The sequence below is a fragment of the Salvia hispanica genome, chromosome 1 (genome assembly GCF_029641045.1).
Source record: "Salvia hispanica isolate PSC_SH4W2 chromosome 1, Shi_PSC_v1, whole genome shotgun sequence".
NCBI lineage: Eukaryota > Viridiplantae > Streptophyta > Magnoliopsida > Lamiales > Lamiaceae > Salvia > Salvia hispanica.
Window position 1 is genome coordinate 8636676 of NC_142692.1, and position 16749 is coordinate 8653424.

Genomic DNA, 16749 nt, shown 5'->3' on the forward strand with positions numbered 1-16749 from the left:
ATAAATTATAATGAAAAGTAAGAATAGGATTTTTGACTGAACTTTTTCTTAATCTACTAGGCATCATAATCAAGTGGATTACACATTCACACTATTTCCTTTGCTGAACTTTTTATTATTCAATTTATACAAAAAAATGTCATTTTTAATTGTTAAAAAACATAAACCTTCTTAGGATAGTGAGCAGGAGTACAAAAAAAAAAAAAAAAACACAACAACTAGATCAAATGACTAATTTGAAATTCATATAACTTTTCTTTATCAACTCACTATGCTATACATGTATACGAAAATAATTATGGATTGAATACCCCTAGATTTTATAATTTTTAAAAGTAACACTAAATTACAATATTTCTATTATGTATGTAAAATAAGTTTAGAGATTGTTTACTAACTATTGTCTAACTATATATGAGTTCGGGGATATAAACCTAATTAGTAAACTTCTCCTATAGTTGATGCTAACGAATGGGCTCCATAATATTTATCTCTAATAAAAATTATAGTTTGCTAATTATAATAATGCTTCACACATTCATTTCAATAATTCTAGTATCATATAAAAGTGAATAGCTGGAATTCATTCGTCTTATCAAAACTTCAATAAGTTGCTATGGTAAATCCAACTTAAGCACGAGTTGTCGACTAAGGGTATCTTTCTCTTCTATGTCAATACACGTCTTTTTGAGTCACTTCAAGTTTCCAATCACACTATAACATTAGTTTCATTTACTTGAATAATTTTAGTTTATTTGTTGATTGGGACTAATTTGTAAATACACATAGTTATATGTTTAACTGTTGCTTAGGACTGATTATACTATGGTTCGGATATACACTTTTTAAACGATTAGAAATAAGTTTAAATAATAATATTTTAATAATAAATGAAAAAAATATTACCTAAACATGTGGGGAAGATATTTTGTGATCATAGCTGGAGACCTTTTTCTTGATAGTGATATAGTACCATATACAATTTCATATGTCAATATCAACCAAATCATAATAAAGTGGAACTAGTATTTATGATTATACTAAGGACCTTATGTGAGCAATTAATATAAACACCGCTCTTATTCGATGCACTTTTTACGTAATTTATTTTATTTTAGATGGAGCAGTATTTAATTTGATTTTTGTACATTCATAAATGTTATAGAATTTTTAATTTTATAAAATTCATAAAAATTAAAATTCGATTTGCTTTTTATCTGTTTATTTAAAGTTGTTGAGAAAACAAATAAATTAATAAAAAATACTAATAATATTTTAAAATGTATTAGAATCAAACTAAATATATGAAACAAAACAAACAATGCTAAAAATGCATCGATAGAAAGTGACGTTCACATAAAGTGTGTAGCATATATTATTTCCCTATAAGTGTATGTCATATATTTAATTGTGAAAATAATAATTTGTGAAGAGGGCGAGAGCAATTTCTAATTAATGTGCATATTAACTGTGAATATTCTAAGAGGGATGTGCTTAAAAACAACTAATTTTAAAGTTACAATGTACTTCTAATCTCGTGCTGCCACGTGACACGTAACATGCAATCTTGTAAACACAAACATGTAATTTATACATTTGTGGAAGTTGTAGATGCATTTCCGCATATTGCATTTTAGTTATAAGCAGATTACATTTTTTATTGTTGATTTTTGTATTTTAGACATTAATTTGCATTATATATATAAATACATTGCATTTATACATAGGTTATTTTGCATTGTAGACAATTTATGTTTATAATTCAAAACTGAACAAATATAAAATGGCCTATAACTAAAATGAACTGCATAAATTCATCTACAACTTCCACAGATTTATATTGCATATTTGTGTTTACAATGTTGCATATTACGTGCCACGTGACAACACAAAGCTAGAAGTATGTTGTGACTTTAATCAAGCATATGCCCTAATGCTCCCCTGTTTCAAGATTTAACAATTATCATTTCAAACTATACTACTATTTTTAAAAAATGAATAATACTATTTCTTACGCAGTGCTTATTATTAATAATTATACTCCTGATATCAATACGGTTATACTACGACAAAACATATACACCAAATTTTATTAGAAATAAAATTCTTTTAAAAATAAATAAAGTTAAACATCGCCTCTATCAATATATATGATACGTATCTTCTGATCTCACGCAAAGTTTTGCATCAACAAATATTTGTAAGTTTCCATTATATTAAATTCGAATGCTATCTATGCAATGATTGACCCTTGTGCCTTGTATCATTACACATTCAAAATAATAGTACTAGTAGAACTTTCATCTTCATCGTGACGTTAATTAACCAGGAACAGCTATATGGAGTACATACATATTGATTAATTATTTAATTCAGCATATGTATACTCGGTCCTTAATCGAAATTCAACCTTTGAATATAGTTGATTTCATCAATTATAATATGAATTAATATAATTGTAACTTAAGCCCCAATTATCTTTGGAAAACGGATTAGAATGTAAAGCATTTCAGTAACCAAGTGAAGTAACTATTCTCCATATTCTAATATTTCCAACAAATTTTTAAATCGACATATAGACATTCATGTAACGTCAAAATTCAAATTGATTAGTTTGTCGTACTCTCATAGTCATATTTGCATTGCGGAATAGTATCTGATTGTTGAGTAACTGACTTCAGAGTTGGTGCGACAAATTATGTATTTTCTTCGTCCCATATTATATGTCATAGTTTTCCTTTTTTGCTCATCCCTTGTTAATTAATTGGTTCCTTCATTTTTTATTTTATTTTTAGTAATAGATCTAGCATTCAACTAATGCATTGTTATTCACATTTTATTGGAGTACAAACTTTTCAACTCACTTTTTTTTCATTTGATATAGATCATGGAATATTTTGAATATTTAAATAATTATATTATGAAACAAGCTAAAACTTAAATAACTCATTCACTAAAATAAATGGTGGAATGTTTTGAATTGATTCTATCAATACATCTTAAACATTGAGAAAAGAACACCTAAATTAAATTTCGAAACGAAACTCTCTATTTGATGACTTGAACATGTACATTGCACTTACATTATTACAATTCTTATTAGTAAAAGACCACTTAATGGAAAAGAAGTAAAGACGCCACGCCCCCCCCCCCCAAAAAAAATTCCCCAATAGGGAAAAAAACAAATAATGTGAAGTCCACTAGTCCAGGACATACCATCCAACAAATTTCACAGTGATACACATCATACAAATATATACAACCCACATTTTTGTAAAAAAAATAAAATAAAATTAGAAATCCCTATTTGAAATACTCTAAAATATCAATAAATCCTCCTTCAAATCATAGCCCATCTTCTCCAAATTGGGATTCACCGCGAATTGCAGCATCGGCGGCGGCCCGCACGCCAGCGCCAGCGCCATGTCCTTCGCCGGCGGAATATGCTCTCTCAAAATCCCCTCCGTCACAAACCCTAAGCTGTACTTCCAATCCTCCCTCACACTCTCCTGCACCACATACCACACTTTGACCCGCTCCGGATACTTGTCCGCCCACGAATCCAGCTCCTCCCTCAGCAATATGTCATCCTCCGTCCGATTCGCGTACACCACGTACATCTCCGTCTCATCTTCCGGATCCTTGAGAATCGCCTGCATCACTTGGTAGATCGGCGTGATTCCCGTGCCGCCGGCGATCATCGCTAATTTTTTGGCGAAGCGTTGCTTGCCGTGCACGACGAAATTCCCCTTTCCGGTGTACTCAATGTGGCCCAACGGGCCTTTTATGTCGATAAACGAACCGATCTCCAGCGAGTCCAGATGTTGCGACATCTGTCCTCCATTTGGGAATTTTGGGTGCACCCCTTTGAAGTAGACCTTGACCACTAGCTCCAAGTACCCCACCACGTCCACGTCACTGGACGGCGTGTACGCTCGCATACACAATTTGTCGTCCACCGTGGCGCACACGAACACGTGTTTCCCCACGGGGAGGCCGAGGACTTGATCGGTGCCGGGGAGGGCGAATTTGAATTTCCGGACGTCGTGGGAGAGGGCGGTCTTTTCGACGAGTTTGCAAGGGATTTTCTCGCGGGGGATCAGGGCGGCGGGGCGCCCGGGGGCGACGACCTCCTTGATCGGGGCGAGGTGGAGGCTGCCGGAGGGGCCGTGGACGGAGTTGTTGGGGGAGGAGTCGGCCGAGGCGTACCCGGTGGTGATGAGCTCGCCGATGCGGTAGTCCTCCAGGAGCTTCTTCGCCTTGTCGGAGTGGATGGCGTCGAACTCCTCCGTGCAGTCGGTGCCGGCGTTGATGAGGATGCTGTCGGTGCCGCCGGGGTGGTCCTTGAGGAAGCGGGTGCAGTCGTACACGTGGCCGTGGACGATGATCCACGCTGAGTCGCCCGAGTTGTGCTTCCGGACCTCGGAGGCCGAAAACATCTTGGCGGCCGTGTTCATGAATGGTGACGAGACCGACTTTTTTAGGGTCGGGACCTCGTTTGAGGTTTTTTCTAGGTGGCGCTCCTTCGCCATCCATCCACCCGATTGGTTGCCGGGCTGAGTTGGGTGCTCGAAGACGATACCGATTTCTCCTCTATGTGGTTTGCATACATTGGTCTTTACACGGAACCAACAGTTGTTCATCATGCCCTAGAGATAGGAAAATAAAAATAAGGTAAGATAATATATTTAGATAACATTATTGGATTAATTACCTAGACTAGAATAATAATTAAAAATTTATATTACTACTAGTATAAATAGAAAATGATTAAAGTCACTGGAGTAAATGGATCACGTGTCACTCACGTGATATGATCGGATTAAAATAAATAGAAGTACTAGTAGTAGTAAACACATATACTATATTTTTTTTAATTTAATTACATATGGTATATATTCTAGATGTACACATAAAATATTCAAATACACAAAAAAAATACCAATTTGACATACCATGAGGTTCCAGATGAGCTTCTCTGGCTGTGTGTTGTGTGTCTCGTCCCAAGCCCTAACGGCGATCTCCTTGGCACCGAGAAGGTCAAGCACCTCGACCTCCAACGACCAGAAGCACCAGCACCAATACTTGCCATATTTGTTAGGCTTTTCGGGATGGTCCAAAGAGCAAACTTGCCATGTTTCGCCACCATCCATTGTCACTTCCACTCGTGTCACTTTCTTTCCACCTCCTATTTCGTTCAAAGCAAAATTTAATTTCCCATTCGTATAAATATATTGTCAATGAACCAGTATTGAAAATGACAACTAGAGATGATCAAGTAGACATAAAGATGTATCAAAGCAAGAGCCACCACTAATAATTAATTGGAATCTTCAAAGGTCTTCTTATTTAAGGCATTGAATATTCAATATTTAAATTCAACCCGCACCCTAAGATACCGGAACTACATAATTTATTCACACAGCTAATTTAATCGACTTTTTAATTCATCAAAGAGTGGAAACCATGTCCCCTAATTAGTGACCGACTAGAAAATTGCCTGAAAACCACAAAAAATCTAATAACTAAATTTATTATTATATGCATAGCTAGGTTGTCTGGATATGCAGATGTCATATTTTTTTCTTTTTTCTTTTCTAATAACTAAACGGTGGAATTTTGGGGCAGTGGGGCTTGAATTTAAGAGAGATTGACCCTTCGTACTTGTAAAAAGTTGTCTCTTTTCAAACCATATGACAATTTATACTCTTACAATTTTAATAAAATAAAATTCACTATACATCATAGTTAAATGTGCCTAGATCTACATAGTTGCATGTGTATCGATGTACATCTCACGCCTATAAGAATAACTTTAAATTACTCACCGGAATAAGAATATCCTCTCAAGGTGTAAGGTCTCTGAGTCGTCCACGCATTGATCGGCAGGATTTCTTCGTGGCACGGCGTTGTGATGACCGAGTTGATATTCAACTCATTTATTATGTGCTCCGGTTTGTACCACCAAGCTGCAATACACACACACAAAAAAAACATTATTTATTACTCCATATAACAAATTACTACAAAATTTGGCTCATTTTCAACTATTAGCCACACAAGTGGCTCTAGAATACAATTAAAGCGAAATATCTAATCAAATTCACGAAACTCTCATGATCAAAGAATATTCCTTTAATTTATTTCAATTCCCCACCTAACAGGGAGTATCTTTCCATTTTTTCTATAAAATAAAATAAAATAGGAGATTGAAACATAACCGATACCTTCAGCATTCGCGAGTTCGGCATCCACGTGTGACGGAAGAACCCTATTATCTTTGAAATGATAATAATTATCTGATTCTTGGGGAGTGACTATAATCCTCTTCAACCACTTGACCATTCTACCCCCGATGAATCCGGGGATAATCATCCTCACGGGGAATCCGTGATCCGGCGAGAGACGCTCGCCATTCTGCATGTACGCGAGTATGATGTCTCTCGCCGGATCCATGGCCATCTCCTTGGTCAAGGAGGTTCCGTATTTGGAACCCCCGCCGCCAGGGAGATCCTCGGCCCCTTCGAAGCACACGTTGAGCGCGCCCTTTTTGCGGCTCATGATCCCGCAGCGCTTCAGCACGTCGTGGAGGGGCACGCCCCGCCACACGGAGGTGGAGACGCCGGCCGCGCCCCAGTTGAAGCCGATGGTCTGGTTGACCATGTTCTGCTCCTTGCGGCGGTTCCCGGCGCAGACGAGGCTGACCGGGAATTCCCGGGTTGGGAACTCGGTCTCCAGCTGGCGCATGGTGAGCCGGACCGGCTTTTTAACCAGACCGGTTATCTCGACGGTCCAGTCGTCCCACGAGGCCTTAGGCACGGCGCCGTGGTTGCGGACGTAGTGGAGCGGGACGGGGGTGATGAAGCCGTGGTGCATGAGGCGGGGGAGCGGCGCCTCGGCGTTGAAGGGGTGTTTCCCGGTGAGGCGGACCATGGAGGGGTTGCGCTCGATCCAGTTGTCGGCGGTGAACTCGTCTCTGGAGTCGAGGACGGAGGGCTCGAGCTCGGCGTTGCCCTTCTTGATGAGGAGGGAGTAGTTGGAGTCGGCTTCGTCGTCGTCGTCGTCGCTGCTGGATGAGTAATCGAGGCTAGTAGCATTGCCGCTGGGGAGGGGCTTGTTTGAGGGAGGGAAGTTGTAGGCGCGAACCGGTGAACCGGGGCGGTTGAGGGCGGGTTTGAAGGGGCGGCCGACGCCGGGTAGGCCCGGTTCGAGGAGCGGGAATTGCCGGTTCTCGACGGAGGCCGCCATGTGGATTGGGGAGAGAGGGAGGAAGGTGGGATGATGATTCTTCTCTCCACAACTTGGGAAATTGTTTTGATGAGGAATATGTTTTTGTTAATTGTTCGAAAAGTTTGGGGATAGGTTGAGTGGTTTATATAGAAGAGTTGGTCCTGTTCATTTTCAAATAAAATACTCATGTCCAAGCATTGGGGCAATGGGGCCCATTTTTACAGCTATAATTTATGTCAAGAGTGATATCATTCTATTTTTATATGCTATTTTTGTAAATTGATCATAAATATGTTTGTATAATATGTATACACAATTTTATTTTTACTCAATTTATCCATTTAAGACATTTTTATAAACAGAATGATTTTGTGTTCAACCTCCAAACAGAGATTTTTCTCTCGATATGAAAATTAAGTAAATTTGAATCTATAACTATATAAAAGGCAAGTTTTAGGATGTTTTGAATAATCTTATGTTATAGATATAAATATAATTAATTTTTTTTACTAAATTAGCTTCCACTTTATTTGTAACTGTCATAATTATATTAATATTGTCATTCATATCTTAGGAATTAATCTATTAAACTACTATATGAAGCTGCCACATTTATTCCATGAATTGAAATATACGAGTAGTATTGCTGCAAATAGTAACTGACATCAATTTCTTCAATGTAACGTTGCTCAAATTTTAAACTACACTGCCATTTTAGGTTAAAAGATATAGTTTCATAACTATCAAATAATATAAATTATTTTAATTAAATGTAATTTTCTTTTTAACCCTCAATTTAATATCATGAAATTAATACTCATCATTCTTTTACCGTTACTTATTTACAAATGTATTCTCTATGAGAATAAAAATTATCAAAATATTAAATTCATCGAATGAGAAAAACGTGTGTCCCTATATACTTTCCATCCTCAATCAATCAATTTTTAAATTAATTATTCATATTTAAAGGTGCAAATTTATAACTTTAATTTGGAGAAGTTAAATCATGTCATGATTATTTTTGACTAATAAATATGACATTTGAAGGCTTACTATCTATACATTCCTACTTATCTTACAAAATCCAAGTTTGATATTTTAGTTCATACCATAGGAAGAAATGTCAACATCATGTAACCATTTCCCATCTTACTCAATGATCTAGAGCTTTCCACAATTTGTCCAGTAATCAACGTTCGTTGCATTCACGTTTATGAAGCTACCGCTCATAGAGCCAAACCCATATCCTCAGTTTATAGTGTATTTTTCATTGTCGTGTGGTATGTTGTTTAATGCGTTGCTTTATATTTGTATGCAAATTATATAAAATCATTAATTATAGACTTTTTTTTTCTTAGGGCGTTAGTATTCAAGCAACTTTTCAATGAAGTTTACACACAAGGTTGGTCCAATGCTTAAGGAAGTGAGGATTTTTAGTACAATTTCAGGTTTATTAATGTTGTATTTTCATTGCGTTGTTTTGTTTTGTTTTGTTTTTATTTCACTTTTCTCGATGATAAATTGTATCAGAGAATAAGGTGGAGGGTAGGTTGTGGAACGAAGGTCGATGATGTGATGATTTATGTATAGCATCACCGTTAGCATATCATGTCCAAACATATCTGGGTTTAATCTTTTTCAATATTAATATTATTATTAGTTTGATTTATTGTAGATTAAATTTATTCACAAGGATGATCTATTAGACTACTAATCAAGTTTAGACTTTTCTATATTATTGTACTTTATATTTTTAGTTTAATCTTCTTCAATATTTATATCATTATTAATTTGACTAATGTAGTTTATTCTTTTAGTTATAAGGATCAGCTATTAGGCTATTCAATAAGTTTAAGCTTTTCCAAATTATTGGTCTGTTATATATTTGGTAGCCCTCGCTAATCTGTACGACCATCGTTTTTAATCACTTAATAAGATATTACAATTATATTTTACTATATTATTCTTATATATTACCAACACTTTCTTTATTTTGTATTATCATAATTATAACTTTTCTTTCCAATAGTAATCATTAGAATCTTTATAGCCTTTTTAATCACTTAATAAGATATTACAACTATATTTATAGTGTTTATATTAGAACAATGGCCATTAGTTAAAAAGGGAATGATCAATGGCCAACTAATTACACATTCCAAATTAAGACTAAATCTTAGCTATTAAATTAGAAGATCTAGTAGTTAAATAATGTCAAATGGATTATATTTATAATTAAGAAAATTAATAAATAAAATTAGAGGGTATTAATGTCAATTCCCTCTCATTAAAATCATCTTAAAACTGTAAATTTACGTAACTCGCTCGATTTAAATTATTTTTTCGCAAAAAATATATCAAATTAAAGATAATTTTATAAGGATTCTAACGAGATCTCAACTGCATATGTTCCAACGACGTTCGGATGATGAAATTTGATTTTTATTTTATTTTAGTTTTCGTAAATATTGATAACCAGATTTTTTATCAACAAATACATAAATAAATCTCAATAAAACCATGTAAAAATCTCAATAAATATGTGTTGATATTTTCTTGTACTAGTGTTGATATTCTTAGAGCATCTCCAATGTCTTTAGGCCAGCCACAAGCTAGCCACTCTCTCTCTCTGCCACGTCATCAGCACTAAAATTCCATCTGCCACATCATCATTTTAAGCAAATAGGCTAGCCGCAATAAAAATAATTCAATTTAAGGAATTAAATTTATGAGAAATTACGGAATTAAAATTTACGAGACATATACGGGAAATTCATTAATTTCATTTAAATAAAAAAGGTACATTGATTAAAAAAATTACATTAAATAAAAAAAAATACATAATAAAAAAAATAGGGCTTCCACACACGAGCCTCGCCTCTCTCTTCTCCTCCACGTCTGAGCCCGCGTATGAGCCCCCCAACTGTGCCCTCGCGGCATCCAAATCGACCCGCATGCTCTCGAGCATCGAGTGAAGAAACCTCTTCTCCATGGGGTCAGTTGCGGCCTTCCAATCTTGGAAGACCGTGTACATCTGCTCCCGCGTTTTTTGACGCGAGAAGAAGGTGAGCGCGGGTGGGGGGGTTGCCGACTGGACCTCCTGGGGCGATAGGGGGGAGGATCCCCTCGCTGCTCGTTGCGCCCGCTTTTGGCCAACCGGGCGAGTGCAGCGAGCAAACGATGGAGGGGACGGAAACTCCTCAGCATCCGGGGGAGGTCGTGGGAACTGCCGCTGTAATCGCCGAAATAGTTCAGCTTCTGCTTCTTCGGCCACCCAGCTGCAACCCCCGCCCGAAACTTCTCGGAGTCCTTTAGCACCAGATAGCAGTTCCAGTAGGTGAACTCCTTATAAACCCCCGGCTTGGGGAATAGACTCTCCGCTATCCTCCGGCAGTCCTCCTCAGTCTGCATGCGGAGGGCGTTGGCGTATAAGCCCGAAAATCGGCCAACTGCGGTGAAGTCCTTTCCATGCGGGTAGTTCCTCTTGTAGGCTGCTCTAATCTTAGCCCACATATTGACGATCCTCTGGTTGTTCGCAACCAGAGGATCGTCGCAAACCGACAACCACGCCTTGGATAGGGCGACGTTCTCATCATCCGTCCACTTCCTCTGTGCGGTGGTGTCGTCAACAGCCGGCTGCGACGACTCACCGACCACCTTGCTCTTCCCCTTCCCCTTCTTCTTCTTCTTCTTCTTCTTCTTCTTCTTCTTCTTCTTCTTCTTCTTCTTCTTCTTCTTCTTCTTCTTCTTCTTCTTCTTCGGCGCGGTCCGACCCCGCTCTGCTCCCCCCGTTGGAACGGGAGTGTCCGCCTCCTCGACATCGATCCCCAACTCCTGTAATGAGAAACGGTCATCCCCAGTGAACTGCGTCTCCACCGGGGTCGATGTGTTAGACGAAGTCGTCAAAAAGTCAAAAGTGAGACGATAGATCGTGCCCCCCTCCCCCCGGCGACCCCTGCATACCGGGCTGCACCCCCTGCCATACTGGCATCATCCTCATCCACTCATTTTAAAATCTAAGGGTGAAGATGTGGTCTTAATTTTGGATTATGGTGCTATAAACATTAGAATATGACCCTATTTCTACATATCTATACAGGATATAGGTTGATTTATGGAAGTATCAATGCTCTTGGTAAATTAAATATATTATAACTTAAATTTGTTTAAAATTTTTATTTATTTATTATTTTAATATTATTGGAATCATTTAGCTAATTTTATTTTTATAATTTATTGCACGTCAATTTTTTAAATATATGGTTACTCGTGTATTGAATTATAGCAAAATAGTACTAATAATAAGTTAATTTGAATTATTTTTATATTAATTTAAATTTATTTAACGATTATAAATTTTGTATACAGAAAATAGTTCGTGAAATGTTTTAGTTGCTATTGATTCTAATATATGAGTAGTATTTTTAATTAGTATGATACGTGGATTCATTTTATTCTTCTCAGAACTTAATGAAATGATGTTATTGCAGATTATCCCATTCATGCATTGTGAATCCAAGCTTTCTAAATTTTTATAATTTATTATTAATTATTTCAAGTTTAATAAATTTATGATTTAAAATTAATATTTTAAAATATCTTAATTTGTGTATCGCATATATATAGGTATGATATGAAATGCGCTTCCATATTGATAGTATTTCGAATTGAAATAGTGTCCTGAACGTCGAAATTAGTGGAGAATCCAACTAGTTAATTAATAGTACAAGTGTACCATCGATGATAAAATACCATACGTGTTTTAAATTGATATAAAAAGTTGAATACTATTTGTAATATATATTGGTTTACGATTACAACGACGTTTTGTAATATTAATTTGGAAGAGGCAAGTTGGGGGGGTTAAGTGAGGCTGTGGCTCGGTGGAGAAGACGGCTGCTATATTCTGGCCCTAGTTTCTAGTTACAGCCACATAATCACCATCATTTTATGATGAAATAATATGTGACAAATTCAATTATGATACACTTTTTATTATAATATTTTCCTTATTTACTGTGATGCCAACGCAAAAAATCAGTAAATTTGAAAATAAGTTAAAACTGCAAAAGAACTATGAAAGTAAATCTCACAAAATGCAATATAAAACGTCGAATTAAGGATGTAGCTTAAATCATTAATCATATACTCCACCTATAGCAAGTATACGTGGGTCTTATATCACTAAAATCAAAAAAAATTATTAATGATATTTTTTTAATGCATTTAAGGATACTAATTTGTGTTTCTAAATGTACCTCCAACACTTCAAAATCGTTTTTATTGTTGGTGTCACAACTAACATTAGAGGATGCAAATAAAAATTTCCTGAAAAAGCAAAATATTAAGTTAATTGTCCTTAATTTAGGGATGCTTTCTTTTGTATCCTAAATTATTGTTATTTTTTAAAACTTTCCAACACAAATTGCGTTTAAAAGATAAATTTTTTTGTAGTGTATCTTTATTTGGATTTGGGTAGTTCCCTCCCCTTTCACATGTATTTCTTATTTATTTTAATTTTTTTTTTCTATTGTTTAAAATGAGCGAGCTAAAAGAAGCGAGCTATAAATTATAAGCAGAAACAACGTAATATCAAACCAACAATAAAGTGAGGAAAAAAACGTCTACAATATTTGTTAGCACTGCAGCTACAATTAATGTAAATATAATGCTTCAATAATGTAAAATTAAATACCATTGACAAAGCTTAAAAAAAGTTTTGTTAATAAAACGGTTCCAAATATACGAACGAGAATAGTACGATAGGGGGTGTTTGGTTGGTGCAACTGAATCATGTATAAAATTTAATCCTTTGTTCGATTAGTAAAATTGGATGAGTATTTAATCCATAATATTGTTTAGGATGGATAATCTCTCTATTTTATATCACATTTTTACCCCTGCGATTAAAGCAGTCGGAGAAAGATGAATGTTTAGTTCCATTTTTGCTTCTCATCCTCTTTATTTTAAATTATACTGTACAAAGATTGTCAAGCCAATAAACACTCTTTCTTAATCTAATATTCAATCTTGACCTATCACGTATTAAATCACAATAATCTCTCAGTTCTATAAGAATAATGACACTTTCCTTTTTCGTTCATCCCATAAAATTATCTCATTTCCATTTACGAAAAGTTCATCCAAATTCATTATCCATATACATCAATTTATTTAGGTATATAGTAGTACAATCTATACCACTAGGGCTAATCATTAAACACAAATAATAATGTGTGTTTCATTGTCCACTAAACTATTTTAACTGTTCGCTCTTAGTCTCATAAATATGCATGAATTCTCGTGCCGTATCAAATATTCTTACTTTTTTGTAGGATAGAGATTTATTCAACTGAACATCAAAATAATACTATTAGGAAATGATTAACTTTCCATAATGATATACTCATTAAAGTTTAACTTCCCTAAGTGATCAAATATATATCCACGTTTACAATAAATTTTAAAAAATCTTTTCTCATTATTATTTTTTTCAATTGAGTCGCATACAAGTTTAATAAAATAACAAATCAACCTTGAAAAAGACATAAATATGCCAACTAAATTTATGTTAACATACTAATATCATCGTGATGACATTTTTTAGATACTGTATTGATGAGTTAGTAATTTAAAAAAAGTTTATAACTGATCATATATCCATCCATCTATATATATGAATTAAAATAAAACAAATTTTTATGTCAAAAAATTCTAAACTCAAACTCTTAGTTTAAGATGATTTACCGTTTAAATTAGAAATCATTAACTATCCCAACTGACAATTATAAATTATAATGTTAGTAGTACTAATATTTAGTGCAACTGTAAAAATTAAATCAGAAATCATTACTCATCCCAACTGACACTTATAATGTTATCAGTAATATTTTGTCCAACTATAAAAAAAAAATGTAGCCATTTGTTCAGTAATCTATCACACTCTAAAAAAAACCTATCATTTAGATACACAAAATTAAGATGCAATCAATGGCATCATCAAATTTTAAAAATAACAATAATTTAGGATGCAAAAGAAAGTGTCTCTAAATTAAGAACAAATTAACTCTTTTATTTGTTAGGATGCTTCTATTTGTGTCCTCTAATTTTAGTTGGAACACCAACAATAAAGACGCTTTTTGAAGTGTTGGTGGTATATTAAGAAACACGAATTAACATCCTTAATTATATTAAAAAATATTTTTAATGATATTTTTTTTATAGTGACAGTCATTTGTTTCCTTAATCTATCATTTAGCTTTTGACCCTAACCTGTTTATCTAAATGGGGAAATAATATTGGAGACCATATTTTATTATTTTGCCACGTGTATATGTATTTATTTAATTAAATGATGGAACCAAAATATCTTTTTATCTTAAGTATTTATTGAAACTTCGTGCCGCCACGGATAATCAAATTTGCGGTGAATCTAGTCTTAGATAAGACCTCTCCAGCAAATAATTACCCCATATATATTAAAAATTAGTTAATAATCCGTATTTCTTTTTCATAAAGATGGCCGCACTTTTATTTCGTGACTGTCCCCCCTTAGCTAAATGTATTACTAGTATTTAATTATATTTATAATTTGCAATTAAAGAATTTGTCGCGAATAATAGTTGTGTTGCATGCAGTAACCATAATTTTTAGTATTTGGAGTTTTTTTTCAAATATACACTTGTTTATGGATAATAGTGTATGGATCTATATCAATGAGTAGGGTAGTGATCATTAACTTCGTTTTTTTTTATTGCAAATATTTTTATTAAACTTAATATTATGATAATATAAGTAGCAATAATATGAAAATGAAAATTGAAATCCACCAAAAAATAGAGCAAAAGTCTCGAATCATAAACATCACTAATCTTGACTTAATACTTTTCCTTTCTTTAATTGCCACAATTAATAATGTAGCAAATTATGTTTTTCTTTTATTATATACAATTATATATTATCTACTTTTTAGAAATTGCTGGATTTTTACTGGGAAAAAAGAATCAAACAATGAATAACTATACCTATATTCGTGTAAAATTTTGTTATTACATGGTAAATTTCATAAACGTTAAAGTCAAGACACGAATTAGTCCATATTTAACAACATATTCATTATCTTAATGATATTAATTGTTTTCAAAATTATAATCTTGAGCCATCGATCTCATATAATGTAGTGTGTGACAATGTGTCACAACAACTTTGTCATAACAAATCTTAATCTGTTGAGCCCAAATCTTACTTTAAAACAAGATTATTTAAATACGCAATACATAATTGACCAAGTAATCATGAATTAATACAGAAAGGTGATTTTTCTTGTTTTCATTTTTTACAAGGGGAAGCATGTTTTGTTGTTGAACCGGCCAAATGAGTAAATGCATTTGCTGACTTGACTCTCTCAGTTTTATGTTTTGGATTTTCGTTTGTAAATTTCAAGCATGTATATTAAAGCGCCAAACTGCAAATAAATAAACATACCGTATACTACGTATATACTATTTTGCAGGAGTAATTAAATAGCTTTGGAACATTTGGATTTTGTATACGTTTTTCAAGTTATAACACAAACACACGAATTTTCCTATTTTTGCAACTAAAACATACTTTACATTTTCGATCATTTGAAATCGACATGATGCCAATACATATATAAATATCTATATATGTGGATACTACAATCTATACAAATGGTATATTCTACTTAAATTATCCATATTCTAAATGAAAAGGGGGAGAACCATAGAAGTGTCATAACTCATAAGTCACGTGTCACAAAAACTCTTCTATTTTCTACTAATGAATTTAATTATTTCGTTTAATCACACTATAACTATTATGTGTAATCATAATATATAAATTAAAAAACAACAAATTCACGACTTCGAAATCTCATCTGACTATTTTTTTTGAAGGAATAATTTGAAGATAAAGTACATAATAATAACCAATTTACAACCACGAAAGATTTCAAACCAAGAAGAGAAAGACAAATCCAAATTGACTTAATAATATTCCACGTTTAACCGTGTAAAAAGGATCCAACTTGAGAAAAATATAGTACTACTACTACTATAGTCTATATATACCTACTAAGTTTTGTTAGACACGCATGAGAATAATGTCACATTTCTTTTTCCAAACTTATTACACCAACGTACGATCCTAAAATGCAAAAGTATTATCATCAATCTACTCAAATTATGCTCAATTAAGAAATACAGTAAATCTTATCACTTGATAAAGTTGAAGCAACACAAACAAGACTCTCCTTAGTTAGCGTCGGTATGCATTATGGTCCCGCACACGCGGCGTAGTAATTACTAACAGCCACGATTAGAGTATTTAAATGGCCCTAATCACTGATTATGCGAAATAAAAAATGTGATTAATGATCTAAATGGTGGGGTTTGATTGGTGTGATGCCAATAGTAAAGGGGAGATGAATTTGGAATTGGGTAGATTAATAAAAATGGTATGTGAATTGAGATGAATAAAAAGGGGGGCAAAGTG

The 16749-nt window shown here is 34.2% G+C and overlaps 1 protein-coding gene across 1 annotated transcript; it reads right to left on the reverse strand.

Moving 5' to 3' along the window:
- Positions 1 to 3186: 3186 nt before the first annotated feature.
- On the reverse strand, positions 3187 to 7344 carry LOC125219112 (nitrate reductase [NADH]-like). The gene is made up of 4 exons (XM_048120989.2): positions 6228 to 7344; positions 5829 to 5969; positions 4956 to 5188; positions 3187 to 4649 (listed from the first exon to the last, which is right to left on the reverse strand). The coding sequence occupies exons 1-4, from the start codon at positions 7246 to 7248 to the stop codon at positions 3318 to 3320; spliced, it is 2727 nt and encodes a 908-aa protein (XP_047976946.1). The 5' UTR covers positions 7249 to 7344; the 3' UTR covers positions 3187 to 3317.
- Positions 7345 to 16749: the final 9405 nt, after the last annotated feature.